The sequence below is a fragment of the Tenrec ecaudatus genome, chromosome 6 (genome assembly GCF_050624435.1).
Source record: "Tenrec ecaudatus isolate mTenEca1 chromosome 6, mTenEca1.hap1, whole genome shotgun sequence".
NCBI lineage: Eukaryota > Metazoa > Chordata > Mammalia > Afrosoricida > Tenrecidae > Tenrec > Tenrec ecaudatus.
In genome coordinates, this window is record NC_134535.1 from 81,620,515 (window position 1) to 81,633,833 (window position 13,319).

The window sequence follows — 13,319 nt, forward strand, 5'->3', positions numbered from 1 at the left end:
ACCTACTAGTTATCCTTGGAGATAACTAAGGAGGGGCCCTTGGTGGCCCTGAGGGCCTTGGACTGTCCTTGTCCTACTGCTAGTTCATGCTCTCCATTGTCCCCATTGTGTGGCCGTTGACTGGTCATGGATGTGGGAGAGGTGGGACAAAGTGAGCTCAGGCCTGTCCCAGGGGGCTGCTCAGACTAAGGAGATGATGGGCACGGTGGGGGTGGGGTCTGCAAGTCAAGCCTTTACAGCACAGCCTGCTCCTCCTCTGTTAGTGTGTGTGCATGTGTGTGTGTGTATGTGTGTGTGTGTGTGTGCTGCATTCCCACATGCTCGTGAGCGAGGGGGCACCTGTGCTCTGGCTCACTCTATCTCTAGGGAGTGCTTTTTGGCCCCCGGGTGTAGAACTAAGGGGAAAGCATGGAGGTCAGAGGTAAGCCATCAACTCCAAATGTGAAGCATTCCCTGTCCATCAGAACATCCCACTACAGGGAAGGTGGCCTGCGACAGGCCTGGACTGTGGGCTGAAGGAGTGGAACAGGCTGGCTCGGGCTCCGGGCAGAGGGAGCTCCCTGACAGTGGAGATATGCAAGCCCAGGTCGGAAGGCCTTAGGAGTGTTTCACTGGGACTCGAACTACATGCCCGTGGGGACTCTGGTTTCATGCGCACTCACAGAGCAGCCTGGCGATCCAGCCCCTGACACCAAAGGGCAATCTGGAGGCTCAGCACTGAGTCAGAGTAGCCCCATCCTCAGGGAGACTGACCATTAGGAAGTATATCTGGGAAGGACCCCAGACCTCATCTGGGCCAGGGGTATTAAAGTGTGGAATGGTACCCACCTGCCTCATAATCCCCCATCAGGCTAGTTAACTATTTCAACTGGGATTGGTCATCTCTAGGAGTCGGTCCTGGATTCTAAGTCACGTGCACTCACCCCTGTCGCTGATGAGAAGCAGAGGCTCCCAGAGTGAAATGATATCTTCCAGGGCAGAGTGTGCTCCGTGGTGGAGCCAGGAGTGTGTCCACCCCCTGAAAAGCTTTAGCAGGTAGTCAGTGCTGGGTCTGCAGCCTGTGGTGACCCTGGAATACCTGTGCTGAGCTGTACCTGCTCCTGGGCAGGCAAAGACATTGTCCTCACACAGCCAGGGCACCAAGTCAGGGGACTTCTATCCCTGGTTGTGCCAAGGAGGCTGGGAGGTCTGGTTGTGATGCACAAGGGTTTGGGGTCCTATAGGTTGGACAGTGTTGTCTCCGGCCACTGCTATTAAATGACCTGAGTGTTGAATGGAGTGTCCCCCTCCCCCTTCCCCTGCCCTACCCTGTTCCTCACAGGATGTGGAGGCTGCCGACATGAATGAAGTGGAGATGGAGGCCAAGGTGGACGCCCTGAAGGATGAGATCCAATTCCTGACAGCCATCTATGAGACTATGAGATATTATGTGTTTCAACCTGCAAGCCATCTGGTCCAGGGTCTGCCTCTGGGCCATCCCTGTGTGTGTGTGTTTGTTGGGAAAGCATTTCTCCTGCTCTTCCTGGTGGGACACACAGCTCACACTCAACTGCTAACAGAGAGGTTTCAGGTTCAAGTTCACCCAGGGGCTCTATGGAAGCAAGTCCCATTGATAAACTCCTGAAATATCAGCCACTGACGACCCTGCGGCACTGTGACTTCCTTATTGCCTGCGACCTGCCACACTCGTGCTCACCCCAGTCTCCTGTTGGTCTTCCCTCGTCTCTTGTGTGGGGGCCTCTCAGAGGGGCCGGGGTGGGTCACACCCCACGTCCCAACCTTCTGTCTGGAACCTACATAAAGCATCTCAGCTCCCAGATCTCAGACACATCCAAGGTGCTGTCCATGGACAACAACCGCACCCTGAACATCACTGACATCATCGCCTCCATCACGACCTTGTTTGCGTACATCACCAATAGAATCTGGCCCTGGTCCGAGGCTCAGTACCAGATTAAGGTCTGTGCTCAGTACCAGATTAAGGTGTGTGCTCAGTACCAGATTAAGGTGTGTGCTTAGTTCCCAATTAAGGTGCGTGCTACTGGAGGCTGGCTACCTTCTCCTGCGGGGTCCTCAGTGGGAGTGTCTTCATCTTATCTTCACCTTGACTCAAGAACGTTCAGACCCGGAGTCCCCCTGCTCTAGAGAACATGGGAAGCCAGGCAAGGCATTCTCCCTGAGGGCAGCATGGGGCAGAGGAAGTAGGCAAGGGTTAAGGCTCATTATAGCTGAAATGGATCAGGCTCCTCTAGACAACGTTCCCTGGTTTGTCCCATTTACCCAACGATCAGCCCTTCCTTTCCGGCAGGTGCTGTCATCATCCTCGATGCACATAGCTAGTTCACAGAAGATGCTGGGTCGCAGGGCTCCACCAGTGGGAGGCTCAGGGATGGCACCCACAGCGTGGAGGTGGAAGCTCTGACTGTGTGGGTGCTGAGGGAACAGGCAGGCCCCCAGGTGCTGTTCCCTGGTGGAGGCAATCCCAAGGCAGGATTAAAGCTGGGTGCAGAGAAGTTCCCCTGAGAGGCCAGAGAGGCCCAGGCGAGGACACAGGTCTGCCCATAAGAAGGCCCTGGCTCAGGCTCCAATGCTCTCCTCGATTTGCTGCATGACCAGAGCATAGTGCCTTCTCTGGTCCATCCTCTGCTCTCGAGGGGGCTGGTGCAGGTGAGGACATCGCTGAGCAGCTGAGGGTCTAGCACTTTCGGGGATTCTCTAGCACAAGGGCATCATGGTAAGTCTACTCTGAGCTTCTGTCCTAGCTGGGAGGAGACTAAGCCCCCTCTCAACCACTGCCCTCTGAGAGCTGTCTTCCTCAAGTTGAGTGGAGATTGTTGGGCGTCTGGGAGTCCCTCTCTAGAACATGAATGTGGAGGGTCCTGAGGGCCCTGGCTGAGGCCTGGTGTGGACGGGGCAGTTGAGCCGGAGCAGTGTCCACACATGGGACTGTACAGCAGGAGAACAATGTGTGTGGGGTTCACAGTTGCCCTCCCCTGAGAGCCCCGAAGGCCGGTTTACAGGATGTGGGGACTCCCTCCGGGCCCAGACGCAGTGCTGTGGGTCACACAGTGCAGCTGCAGCCTCTAGGCTGGGAAGGGAGGGCTAAAACCTGAATAGTGACTTCCCAGACCCTGTGTGAGCTCATGTCCACCTCTATCCCACACAGTGAAGCAGAGAGGGACCTGCTGAACCCGGGGCTGGGACTCCACGTGGAGCCAGAAGGAGTCTTAGCGGGCAGCTGAGAGGGTCCTGCCACAGGGGCTTGAGGAAGAAACTGGGGCACCAGAGTGGCAGAGCTTGGGGGGATCTCGGAGTGGGCTGGGAGTGTGGGCAGTGAGGCAGACACCTGCTATGAGGGCAAGAGGGCATGGGGCACAGCGAAGGAATGGGCCAGGTGGTGGGCATGGCACCCCCTGGAGCAGAATGAGTGGAGGCCCCTGGGCTGGAAGGGCTCCTGGTGTTGAGGCTAAGCCCCCAGCTGAAGGGACCCTAGAATGAAGATAAGAGCAGGCCATTGTTCTTAGAAGGAGCTGCCCCAACTCTGCTAGCCAGGGGGCTTCCAGCTGCACATCTGTGCCCAAGCCCCTCTTTCTGGGGCCTGTTCTGAATTGGCTTCTGCTTTGAAGGCAGGCTCTGCATGTCACTGCCTGACATTGGGGACTCAGCTAGGATCAGGCCTCTGAGCTCCGCCAGCAGCAGGCTGGGTGTGGGTGGGGCGTCCTTTGTAAATTACAATCAACAGCCTTGATCAAGCATTGCGTGTGTTTCTGGCACAGTGGCAGGGACTCCACATGTTTGTCTGTTATCTTACTGACCCCTCCCACCATCCCCCCTACCTTTTCTTTCAAATTATTTTATTGGGAGCTCATACCGCCCATCACAATCCATATGTCCATCCGTTGTATCAAGGACGTTTGTACATTTGTAGCCACCATCATTCTCAAAATATTTTCTTTCTACATGAGCCCTTGGTATCAGCGGCTCATTTTCCCCCTCCCTCCCTGACACCCCATGAACCCTTCATAATTCATAAATCACTATTATTTTGTCATGTGTTATACTGTCTCACGTCTCTCTTCACCCACTTTTCTGCTGTCCGTCTCCCAAGGAAGGGGTTATATGTAGATCCTTGCAATTATTTCCACCTTTCTACTTCTCCTTCCCTCTACCCTCCATGTATGGACACTCTCACCCCTGGTCCTGACGGGATCATCTGTCCTGTATTCCCTGTGTTTCCAGTTCCTATCTGATTTTTAAGGTAGATTTGGGATCATGATAGTGGGGTGGAGCAAGGGTTAAAGAAGTAGAGGAGTGTTGTATATTTCATCATTGCTACCCTGTACCCTGACTTGCTTGTCTCATCCCTGAGACCCTTCTGTTAGGGGATGTCCAGCCCAACCATCCCTTGGAGGGCAACATTCTCCCTGGTGCTGTCTCAGGGGGAGGAGCGGGTGGCTGACCTGAATTGACATCCACTGGGCTCACACCCCATGCTGCTGACCCCTGAGATGATCCGGTGCTTGGGGGAACTGTCTGGTGCTGGTGGAGCCCCCTGAAGCAGGCTGTCCAGGTGCTTTCTGCATGAGGGGCACTGGGCAAGCAGTGGCCCGTGAGCCCTGCCTCCAACTCAGCCTCACCACCCCCACAGCGTGCCAAGGTGGAGACTGCCATCGCTGAGGCCGAGGAGAATGGGGAGCTGGCCCTCAGGTCTGCACAAACTGCACGGAAAGAGCTGGAGGCAACCCTCTTCAGAATCCTGGTGAAAATGGCAGGAGAGTGGTGGGAGGTCGAGGATGTCCAGAAAGCCGACGTGTCTCTGGAGGAGGCGTTTGCTGCCTTACGCAAGTTGCTGCAAGAGAGCAGGTGAGGGTGGGCATCCCCCAGCAGTAGGCATGGCCTGTGGATTCAGTCCTTCTTAAGACACGTGGTGTCACAGTCACAGTGAATGTTGAGGTAGTCTCAGTCCCTTCTTGTGTGTGGCTGTCAGTAGAATTCCTGCTATTTGTCCCTGGGAATTGACAGAGGAGAGGACTGTAGTCCAGGTCACTAAGGACAAGCATAGTCAAGGTCTGCTGATCTCTGGTCTCAGCGTCTGCACTGGGACCAGGCTGCATCCTGCTCTGTAAGGCATTCCTTCCTGACTGAGGGCATTGGAGGAGGTTGATTTTCCCCTCAGCTAGGGATGTCCCAACACCTAACTGCAACTCAGAAAAGTAGCCCTCACGACCTAGTGGATCACACACTGCTCTGCAATCCACAAGGGCAGTAGCAGGGAGAGAGAGAGAGAGAGAGAGAGAGAGAGAGAGAGAGAGAGAGAGAGAGAGAGAGAGGAGGCTGCCTGCAGTGCATAGTTAACGTCTCAGACACCCAAAGGGTCAGTTCTACTCCACCCTGTGGGGCCACTGTGAGTCCCGTGCACCTCGGTGGCAGTGGCAGGAGTGTCTGGGGTCAGAAAGGAGGCCGAGGTACATTGCAATGATAGGACTTCTCCCCACAAGCGATGGCCCAGACTTTGGGTCGTCCCTCTCACGTTAATGACTGGTAGGCTCACTCAGGTGCTCTATAGGGGGATGGGGGGGTTGGTGTTTCGCAGGGGCAGGAGAGAACAGGGTGACACAGGTTTGAAAGGGTGACCAGGTGCACCCGGTTGGGAAGCGGCCTGGAGTCGGATAATGGGAAAGATACCTTTCTGCCCCGGGAGCTTGCAGAGCAGTAGATGGGAGCAGTCCTCTGCTCAGACAGTGCACAGACACCAGTGACGTGCACTTGGACCTGCCAATGGAGCAAGTCTGCCAAGAACACTTTCTTTCTTGAGTGTCTTTCTCGAGGATGGGGGATGGGTGGGTGGAGGGCAAGGCATTGGGGAAGAGGTAAGCTGGGGATAGGCAGTCTTCCCACGCAGTGGGGGTGGGGGAGGCAGAGAAGAAGCCTGATGGTGGGTGGCAGGGTGTGAGGTCACAGCACAAGGATAAGTCTGGGAACAGAGACTTTGCCACAGCATGTGGGCTGGGCCCAGGCAGCCTCAGTCCACCCAGCTGTCCCTTACAGGCCCAGAGGCCCCTCTTTCTCCAGAACCCTTTTCCTTTGAGAAGGCAGAGTGGAGGAGCCGCAGAGTGGGATATGGTCCACTTCCCCTGATGTGGCAGCCAAGGGGTCTGGCATCAGGGAACAAACACCTGCTTCACTCTGGGGTCCATTCCTGGGAGGCAGGTTTCCATCCTGGCTGCTGTCTGTGTCCAGGGTCTAACTCCTGTTCTCTAAGCGGAGACCAAACTTTCCCACTCTTTGGGGACAAGTAGGGAGAATTTAAGTTTATCAATTATCTGCTCAGCCTCCCCAAAGGGCAAATGGGAAGTTGGGGCCTGAAATTCTTATAATGAGAGAGGTCTTGTAAAGATACACAATAATACATATCCAATTGCACACATACACACACAACCTCTATTTAGCATTAGGAAGGAAAAATGGCACAAATGGCTGGAGCCTTGAGCACCAGGCCCCTGCTTGTGGGGTGTCCTCAGGCCCTACAGCAGACACCCATACAGCTTCTGGGCTCCCCTCGCCCCACAACTGGAGAACTGGCCGGGCTGTCTGGACAAGGGTGCTGGCAGCTTCCCAGCATGCCCATTGGCTTCCTCAGGCTCTGGGCTGCTGAGTTCATTCTCTCCCCCCTCACTGAGCTCCCGACCCGCCCATCTGCAGAGGGCACTGACCCCCAGGGCCATTGCTTGGTGACAAGGGGGCAGTGAGTCACTAAATGAACACTCAGTGTCTCACATGGGTTTTTCAATTTCCCTGTAAGACCTGCTTTATGATCACAGGGTGAAATCACCCCACCTCTCTCCCCACTCTTTCCCCAGACTGGCTGGGCAGCATTCGGTGAGAGAACAATTCGCTGGTCATTTCTGCACATAGGAAGTCACCATGTGCCAGGTCTCCTGCTAGGAGCTAGAACGGACTCAGGAATCAATCAGCTGGAGCCAGCGTCAAAGAGTTTATGACCTGATGGGGAAGACAGCTTTCACAGGGATTATATGAGTCTCAGCTACCATGACCTTAATCCTATTTGCTTAGGGCTTTAGGCACTTTGGGAGCTCTGGTGGGATCATGGTTGGGAGTTGGGCTGCAAGCAGCAAGATCAGCAGTTGGACAGCACCCGCCGCTCCCTGGAGAAAGACAGGACTGTCTACTCCCATGAAGAGTGATCCTCTCAGAAACTCAGGGACACTTCTCCCTGTTCTGTAGGCTTCACTAGGCATGGACTGGATGACCGCAAGTTTGGTTTTATGGATTCAGGCGAATTATGTCCTGGCGCCCTCACAGAGACCCCTCAGAGGTTGGAGCTGAAGTGAGGCTCAGTAGGTGAGGAAGGGAAGGCTCAGAGCTGCTGCCCATGGTACCACAGTCAGGAGACAGAAGTTCCCACTTGGACCTGCCACTCTTTCCTCCCCCTGGCTTGGTCAAAAAGAATTCAGGAAGTGGGGGACAGGAGAAAAACAAGGTCCTGGTTGAGTTCTCACGGAATGGCGACTAGGAGGGTTCCTTGCAGCCCTGAGGAAAGAGATGCTCTCAGTTTACCCTCTGCCCACAGGTCGGCTGGTGTTGGAGCAGGAGCCGTAGATATCTGTGAGTCCTTGGCTGTGAGCTGGGGGAGGTCGCCCTGTGCTGGGCAGACAGTCTGGGTCTGCAGAATGGCAGGCAAATTAGTCTGAGGGTCTAGCCTCATAGGAAAACACACAACCTCCTCCCTCCCCTAGCTAGCGGTGCATTCCCTGGAGCTTACCTCAGCCATGGAGCCAGATGCAGAAGGGCAGAGTGGGTAGAAGGATGGGCTGATGGAGGGAGTTGAGGGAAGGGGCTGGTGGAAAGGGAATGGGCTGCTATAGGTACAGCTAAGGCAGGAGGTTGGGAGTGGGTGAGGTGGGTCTTGGTGGTGAGCCCCCTGGAATCCATCCTTCTCTCCCAGTCCTGGTGAATGCCATGGGTGCAGTGATGGGCAGACCCTGGGGGAACCATGGGCAGCAATGCTCTGAGATTCTCTAGCAGCGGGAGGCCGGCATCCCTCAAGAAACTTTCCTTCAAGACCACCCACAGCAGTGCTCTCAACTCACTAGGGCGTGTGCTGACACCCCTGTTCTCCCTCCTACATGCTCCCAGGATGACTCCCATTCCCGGACCCAAGACTGGGAGACCGACCACAGAAAGGATGTCAGAGTCTCTTCTAATAAAGCAACCTCTGTTGGAGACCCACTGCCTCTGTCCTGGTGTCTGGGCGGGGTGGGGAAGGGAGGGGAGTAGAAGGGCAGGCTCTTCCCTGATGACCAGGGAGCCCCTTGTGCAGGAGGCCTGATGGTGACAGGAGTGAGGGGACCCCCTCTCCTGTTAGTGCAGCACACTCATGGACGTAGGCCAGACTGGGACCCAGTCCAGCTCCTCTGTGGAGAGTCCAGAAATGCCCCAGGGAAGTCTGTCCTCTGGAAGGAAGTGCGCACTGAGTCCTCTCCACTCAGTGAGTGGGACACTGGTTGGACACCAGCCCCTCCCTGCCCTGTGCTGGGTGAGTGCATCCCTGAGGTGCTGAGAAGACCACCAATCTTCAGCTGCCCAGGCTGAGTTTCAGGTGCACAAACCAACTCTCAGGCCATCCTTCCACGGCCCCTACTGATGCTGGTGGTCCAGAGCCCCGGGCAGCCAGGATCAGGCCTGTGGGTCTTGTGAGAGTCCAGGAGCCTCCGTGGCTACTTTGGTCAGTCCTTCAGTGACAGAGGATGACAGAAGGTTGGGGGGAGCTTGGATAATCTTGTGGGCATGCAAGCCATGGTGAGCACATACCTAACAGGAAGGGGAAGTACAAGTGTTAAACACATGCCAGGAAGGCACCTGTGTAACACGATGGTCAGGTTCTAGAGTTCAGATATGGGCTTATCCATTGCCGTCCCTGAGCTGACTGGACCTTAGCTGTCCCTGAGCTCTGCTCCAGGGGAACAATGTAAGGTCCTTATCAGAAGGTAGCTGGGTGTGCCTAGGGTGGGCAGGACACAGGGTCTGATGACTCTGCACTACGGATAGCGTCTTGGCATATTAGAGAGCAGCCATGTGCTTGAGAGGAACATCTTTAAGCAGCCTAATATGGGGGACACAGTGGGGGTGATTTTAAGTCAGGAAATTTTGGCTGGGTTTCATGTCCAACTCACAAATGTGAAGGCCTTCCTCCACCTGAGTCTGCCGTCCAGTGTCCCTAAATGTGAGCACAGAGAACTTGTCTGCATACACTCTCTGTCTGGTTCTGGTTCCCACAGGAGAGACTGAGTGAGGGGTCCCAGAGTATAGAGTTCCGTAGGGGTCATGTGCCTGGAGTCCTGGGCAGAGGGTTGGGCTGTGTATGTGGTTTCTGGATGGGTGACCCTTGCGGGAGCTAAGTTCATGTGTATGGTGCCGATATGGTGTCTGTGTGGGAGTATGTGGGGTACTTCAGTGTTGAGGGCTATGCTTGGGAAAACTACATATAGGATTTGAAGTAGGACATATGGTGGGTATCCAGGAAGCAGGGAGGACTCTCTGTGTCTGTAACCCCAGGCTTGAAGTGATGTTTGGTTGTCCAAGTGCATTGGTTTGGCAGGGTAAAGAGGTCGGGTTAGGAATTTTCCTGTGCTGAGTTTGGGGTGACCAGTGGTGTCCCAGCAGGGCTAGTGGTGGGTTCCTACTGGGCTATGAGAAGCTTAAAGCCTGTCCCCTCGCTGCAGGCTCCTCAGAGCCCCTTCTCAGTTGTCTTCCAGTCTGCCCCCCTGGCTCTGCGGACCAGGGTTGCTGGTTTTGCCCCTCAACCCACTTTAGGATGCATAGGTGCAGGAAAGGCCAGAGCAGAGATACCAGGCTGAAGAAGGCTCCTCTGTGGGCCTCCAAGGGGCAGACCGTGCAGGGGAGAAACTAGAGATCCTTGGAGGTTGACAGGACATAGGAGAGCAAGGACATAACAGGGAGGGTGAGGGAGCCAGCATGCCTAAGCTCCAGGGGTCCTGTGGCCACTTGTTCCATCTGATCCCCCAGGAGAAGCCCAAGTCTAGAGGGGCCCTTAGAGCAGAGCTTCCAGTAAACCCTGGTTTCCATACTTGGGGGAGCCGGGAGAGCTGCCAGCAGGGGGTGAGGGGCCTGGCCTTCCCTGGAGGAGGTGGGAGGAAACCTTGGGTAGAAGCATGCAGGAAGAGGCTCTGAGCCATTGGGGACATCAGGCCTGAAGCTTCCGGAACCCCTTCCATCTGTCGACTCAGGAGCCAGTCACATAAGGAGAGGCCCTCATTCACTCTGGGAGCCCGGCCTCCGCAGTGGGAGCTCTGTGCACATAGGAGCTCCGCCCGTCCCGCAGGGGGCGCCCGCGCCAGTGCTCACCGCCAGGTTCCCGCTGCAGGGGGCGCTGCAGGCGACACGCACAGGTCGCCGCACACAACGCCGCCGCGAGCTGCTCACACCGGGGGGACAGGAGCGAGCGCGGTCACACGCCAGACTGGTCGTCCATGGCAGACTCAGGCCTTCGGTCCAGTCCTGGGTGCATGGCGGAGACCACCCATGAGAGTCTGGAGACGATGGTTCCACTTTGTGACACTGGACAAGCCCCTTCTCTCTCTGGGCCTCAGTTCTCTCAACTCTGTGAGGTGGGTCTTGGACCGGGTGGCGTCCAAGGTGACTCCTGTGAGTTACTCTTACTGCTCTTTCTCCTCCCCCAGCTCACCTCAGTCCCTGCTGCTCACTGCTCCTCCTGTCCTGGGGCGGGGACTGGACACCCTCCCCCAGGGTCCCAGGGGACCCTACCTTCCAAGGTTTATACTTCTGCCTGGTGCCCTTGCAGGTTAGACTTGTGGATAAAACCACTCAAAGTTCTCAACAACAACAAAAAAGAAACAAACAAACAAAAACACCCAAAATAAAACACCCCCCAAACAACCCAAGAAAAGACAAGCAAAAACTTTACAAGAACTTTAAATTTATATAAAAAGTGTTTTGTCCTAATTAACTTTTAGCCACCAATTTAAACCTACTAACGAGAAACAAAAATATAACAACAGCCAAAAGAAACCATTTGTGCAGATGTCCAACGGTCAGTGCTGTGACTGTGAGACTAATGTGCAGAAGGTCAATCTCCAGGAGGGAGGAGACACAAAAGGCCTGATGGAGAAACATACAGGTACTCATACACAAAAGACAAACAACCAGACAGACAACACAATAGGTGGACAGAAAGTTTACACAAAAAGTCAGACAACCTGGATTAATCATATTTCCAGGTTTACCAGGCTTGTTAAGCAGTACCTTGTAAAGACAAATACCCCCATCCCCCCAACCAACAAGGTAACACACTTTGTGAGCAGTATATTGGGAAGAAGGGGCTGAGGAGAAATAGAGTCACATCTGACCCCCACCTCTAGGCAAATGGATGAGACTGGCCTCACAGAGGGGTTTACTCCTGAGCTGTCACACAGAAGACTCAAACCCAATTCCAGCGTCCCCAGGCTGCAGCTCAACTGGGAGAGTAGGAGTATGGAGCCCTAAAATTTATATCGGGGGCTACTCCTCTAGAGGTTCCACATTCCAGGAGCAGCTACCTGACACAGGCATCAAGACACAGTGCCTTTCCCAGCCAATGCACCAAAATGTTGTGTGTTCACATAAAGTTCAGCCACTATGATGCCTTGATAATTTAGAAGAGCCTTGATTCGGTTAGAACCGGACTGCTAGACTCTAAAAGCTATTCTTTGATCATTTCAGTCCATCTTAAAAGGCAAAAACTCCTTTATCATTTTATCTAGGTTTTAAGCAAGCATGGAGCAAAGCAGAAAGTAAAATTAATGTTGTTATTATTCTTTAGGCTTCGTGAACATTACTGAGTACAGTATTGTTTATAGAAGTAAAACCCCAAACTATCAGTACCTTTATTGAAAACTAGGGACAAACCTCAGAACATGGGCACAGGGAATGCAGAGGGTAAATCAGGAGATGCTGCCCACAAATGAAGGCGCAATCCACAAATGGGGTATGTGAAGGATAAAACACCTGCATGTGTAGAAAGACTTCACCAAGAGAGGAACAAGAGAACCCACAGAGGGGGAGAGGATTTTTAGCAATTTAGCAATGCCACAACAGAAAGAGGGCTTATTACTGAAATCTATAGAATTCTACAATCCCCTCCTAGCCTGCAAAAAGAAGACAAAGGGTCAAAGACCCGAAGACAAGTTTCACTAGTGGGAAGACCCTAATGGCCAGTGCATATGTAAGAAAATGCTCCCGATCATTAGCCATCAGAGTAATACTAATTATAGCAACAACGAGATACCACCTAACATCTGTGAGGATAGGTCAAACCTGAAAATCAGAGAGCAGCAAAGGTTGGTGGGCTGTGGCAAGATAGGAACTGTCCTCCACGGCTGGTGGTGTTTCAGATACATACATCCTTTGTGGAAAATAATCTGGCTATATTTATAGCAAATGGAAATTGATACCTTATGTCCCAGCAATCCATCTACTGGGCACATACCCAGAAAAGGTAATAAATGGACCATGACCAATCATCTGTGCTACAATATTTATTGTGGCACAATTCACAATTGCAGTGAATTGGAAACAACCTAAATTTCCATCAATAGATGAGTGGATTAGAAGACTAGCACATACACAGAGGGGAGTACTTCACATCCTTAGAAAGCACTGAAGATTGCCTGGAGGACGTGGTCTCATGGCAAGTGTTGGAGGAAATCATGCTAAGTGAAGTAAGCCAATCACAAAACATGAGTCCACAGAGGCCGTATATTTGGGACAGTAGGTATAGAAGAAAGGGTACAGGCAATCTGGTGGGGAGAGACCCAAACCAAGGATGTACATGTCATTCCAACATAAAGAAGGAGAAAGTGTGTGGAGTGATAAAGGGTGTGGGTGCATAAAAAGGAGAGAGCTAATGGTACTGTGGAGCCGGGCACGAATCCACCCAGCATGGGGTGTATTGTTTATGTCTCCACAGTCATGAGAGTGGGAATGCAGACCCCACCACATCACACCAAACCTAGAAGGTAACATAACCACATAGAACCACTCATGAACAGAGAGACTTTCATGGACTAAGAAGTGGAGGAATAGAGTGGTGAGTATACAACCCCGTAGACAGGGAAACAACAAGGGAATTAAATCAATAATGAGGAGGATTAGAGATCCTGGTGGTGCTGGAGCAACAGCAATCTAACTGAGAGGATTTACTAAGAGGCAGAAGAAGGGCGATTGTGATGGTGGGACAGGAGGAAAGTAAGCAGAAACAGGAAAGCTCTAGGAAGCTCAGC

General features: G+C 53.5%; 1 protein-coding gene across 1 annotated transcript in view; it reads left to right on the plus strand.

The window, feature by feature from the left end:
- Positions 1-408: 408 nt before the first annotated feature.
- Positions 409-13,319, plus strand: part of LOC142451498 (keratin, type II cuticular Hb1-like) — a 119,838-nt gene continuing 106,927 nt past the window's right edge. Inside the window, exons 1-5 of the mRNA XM_075553288.1 lie at positions 409-414; positions 1,322-1,441; positions 1,804-2,007; positions 4,649-4,863; positions 6,861-6,879. Of these exons, the coding sequence (XP_075409403.1) occupies positions 409-414; positions 1,322-1,441; positions 1,804-2,007; positions 4,649-4,863; positions 6,861-6,879 (564 nt within the window). The remainder of the gene's footprint in view (positions 415-1,321; positions 1,442-1,803; positions 2,008-4,648; positions 4,864-6,860; positions 6,880-13,319) is intronic.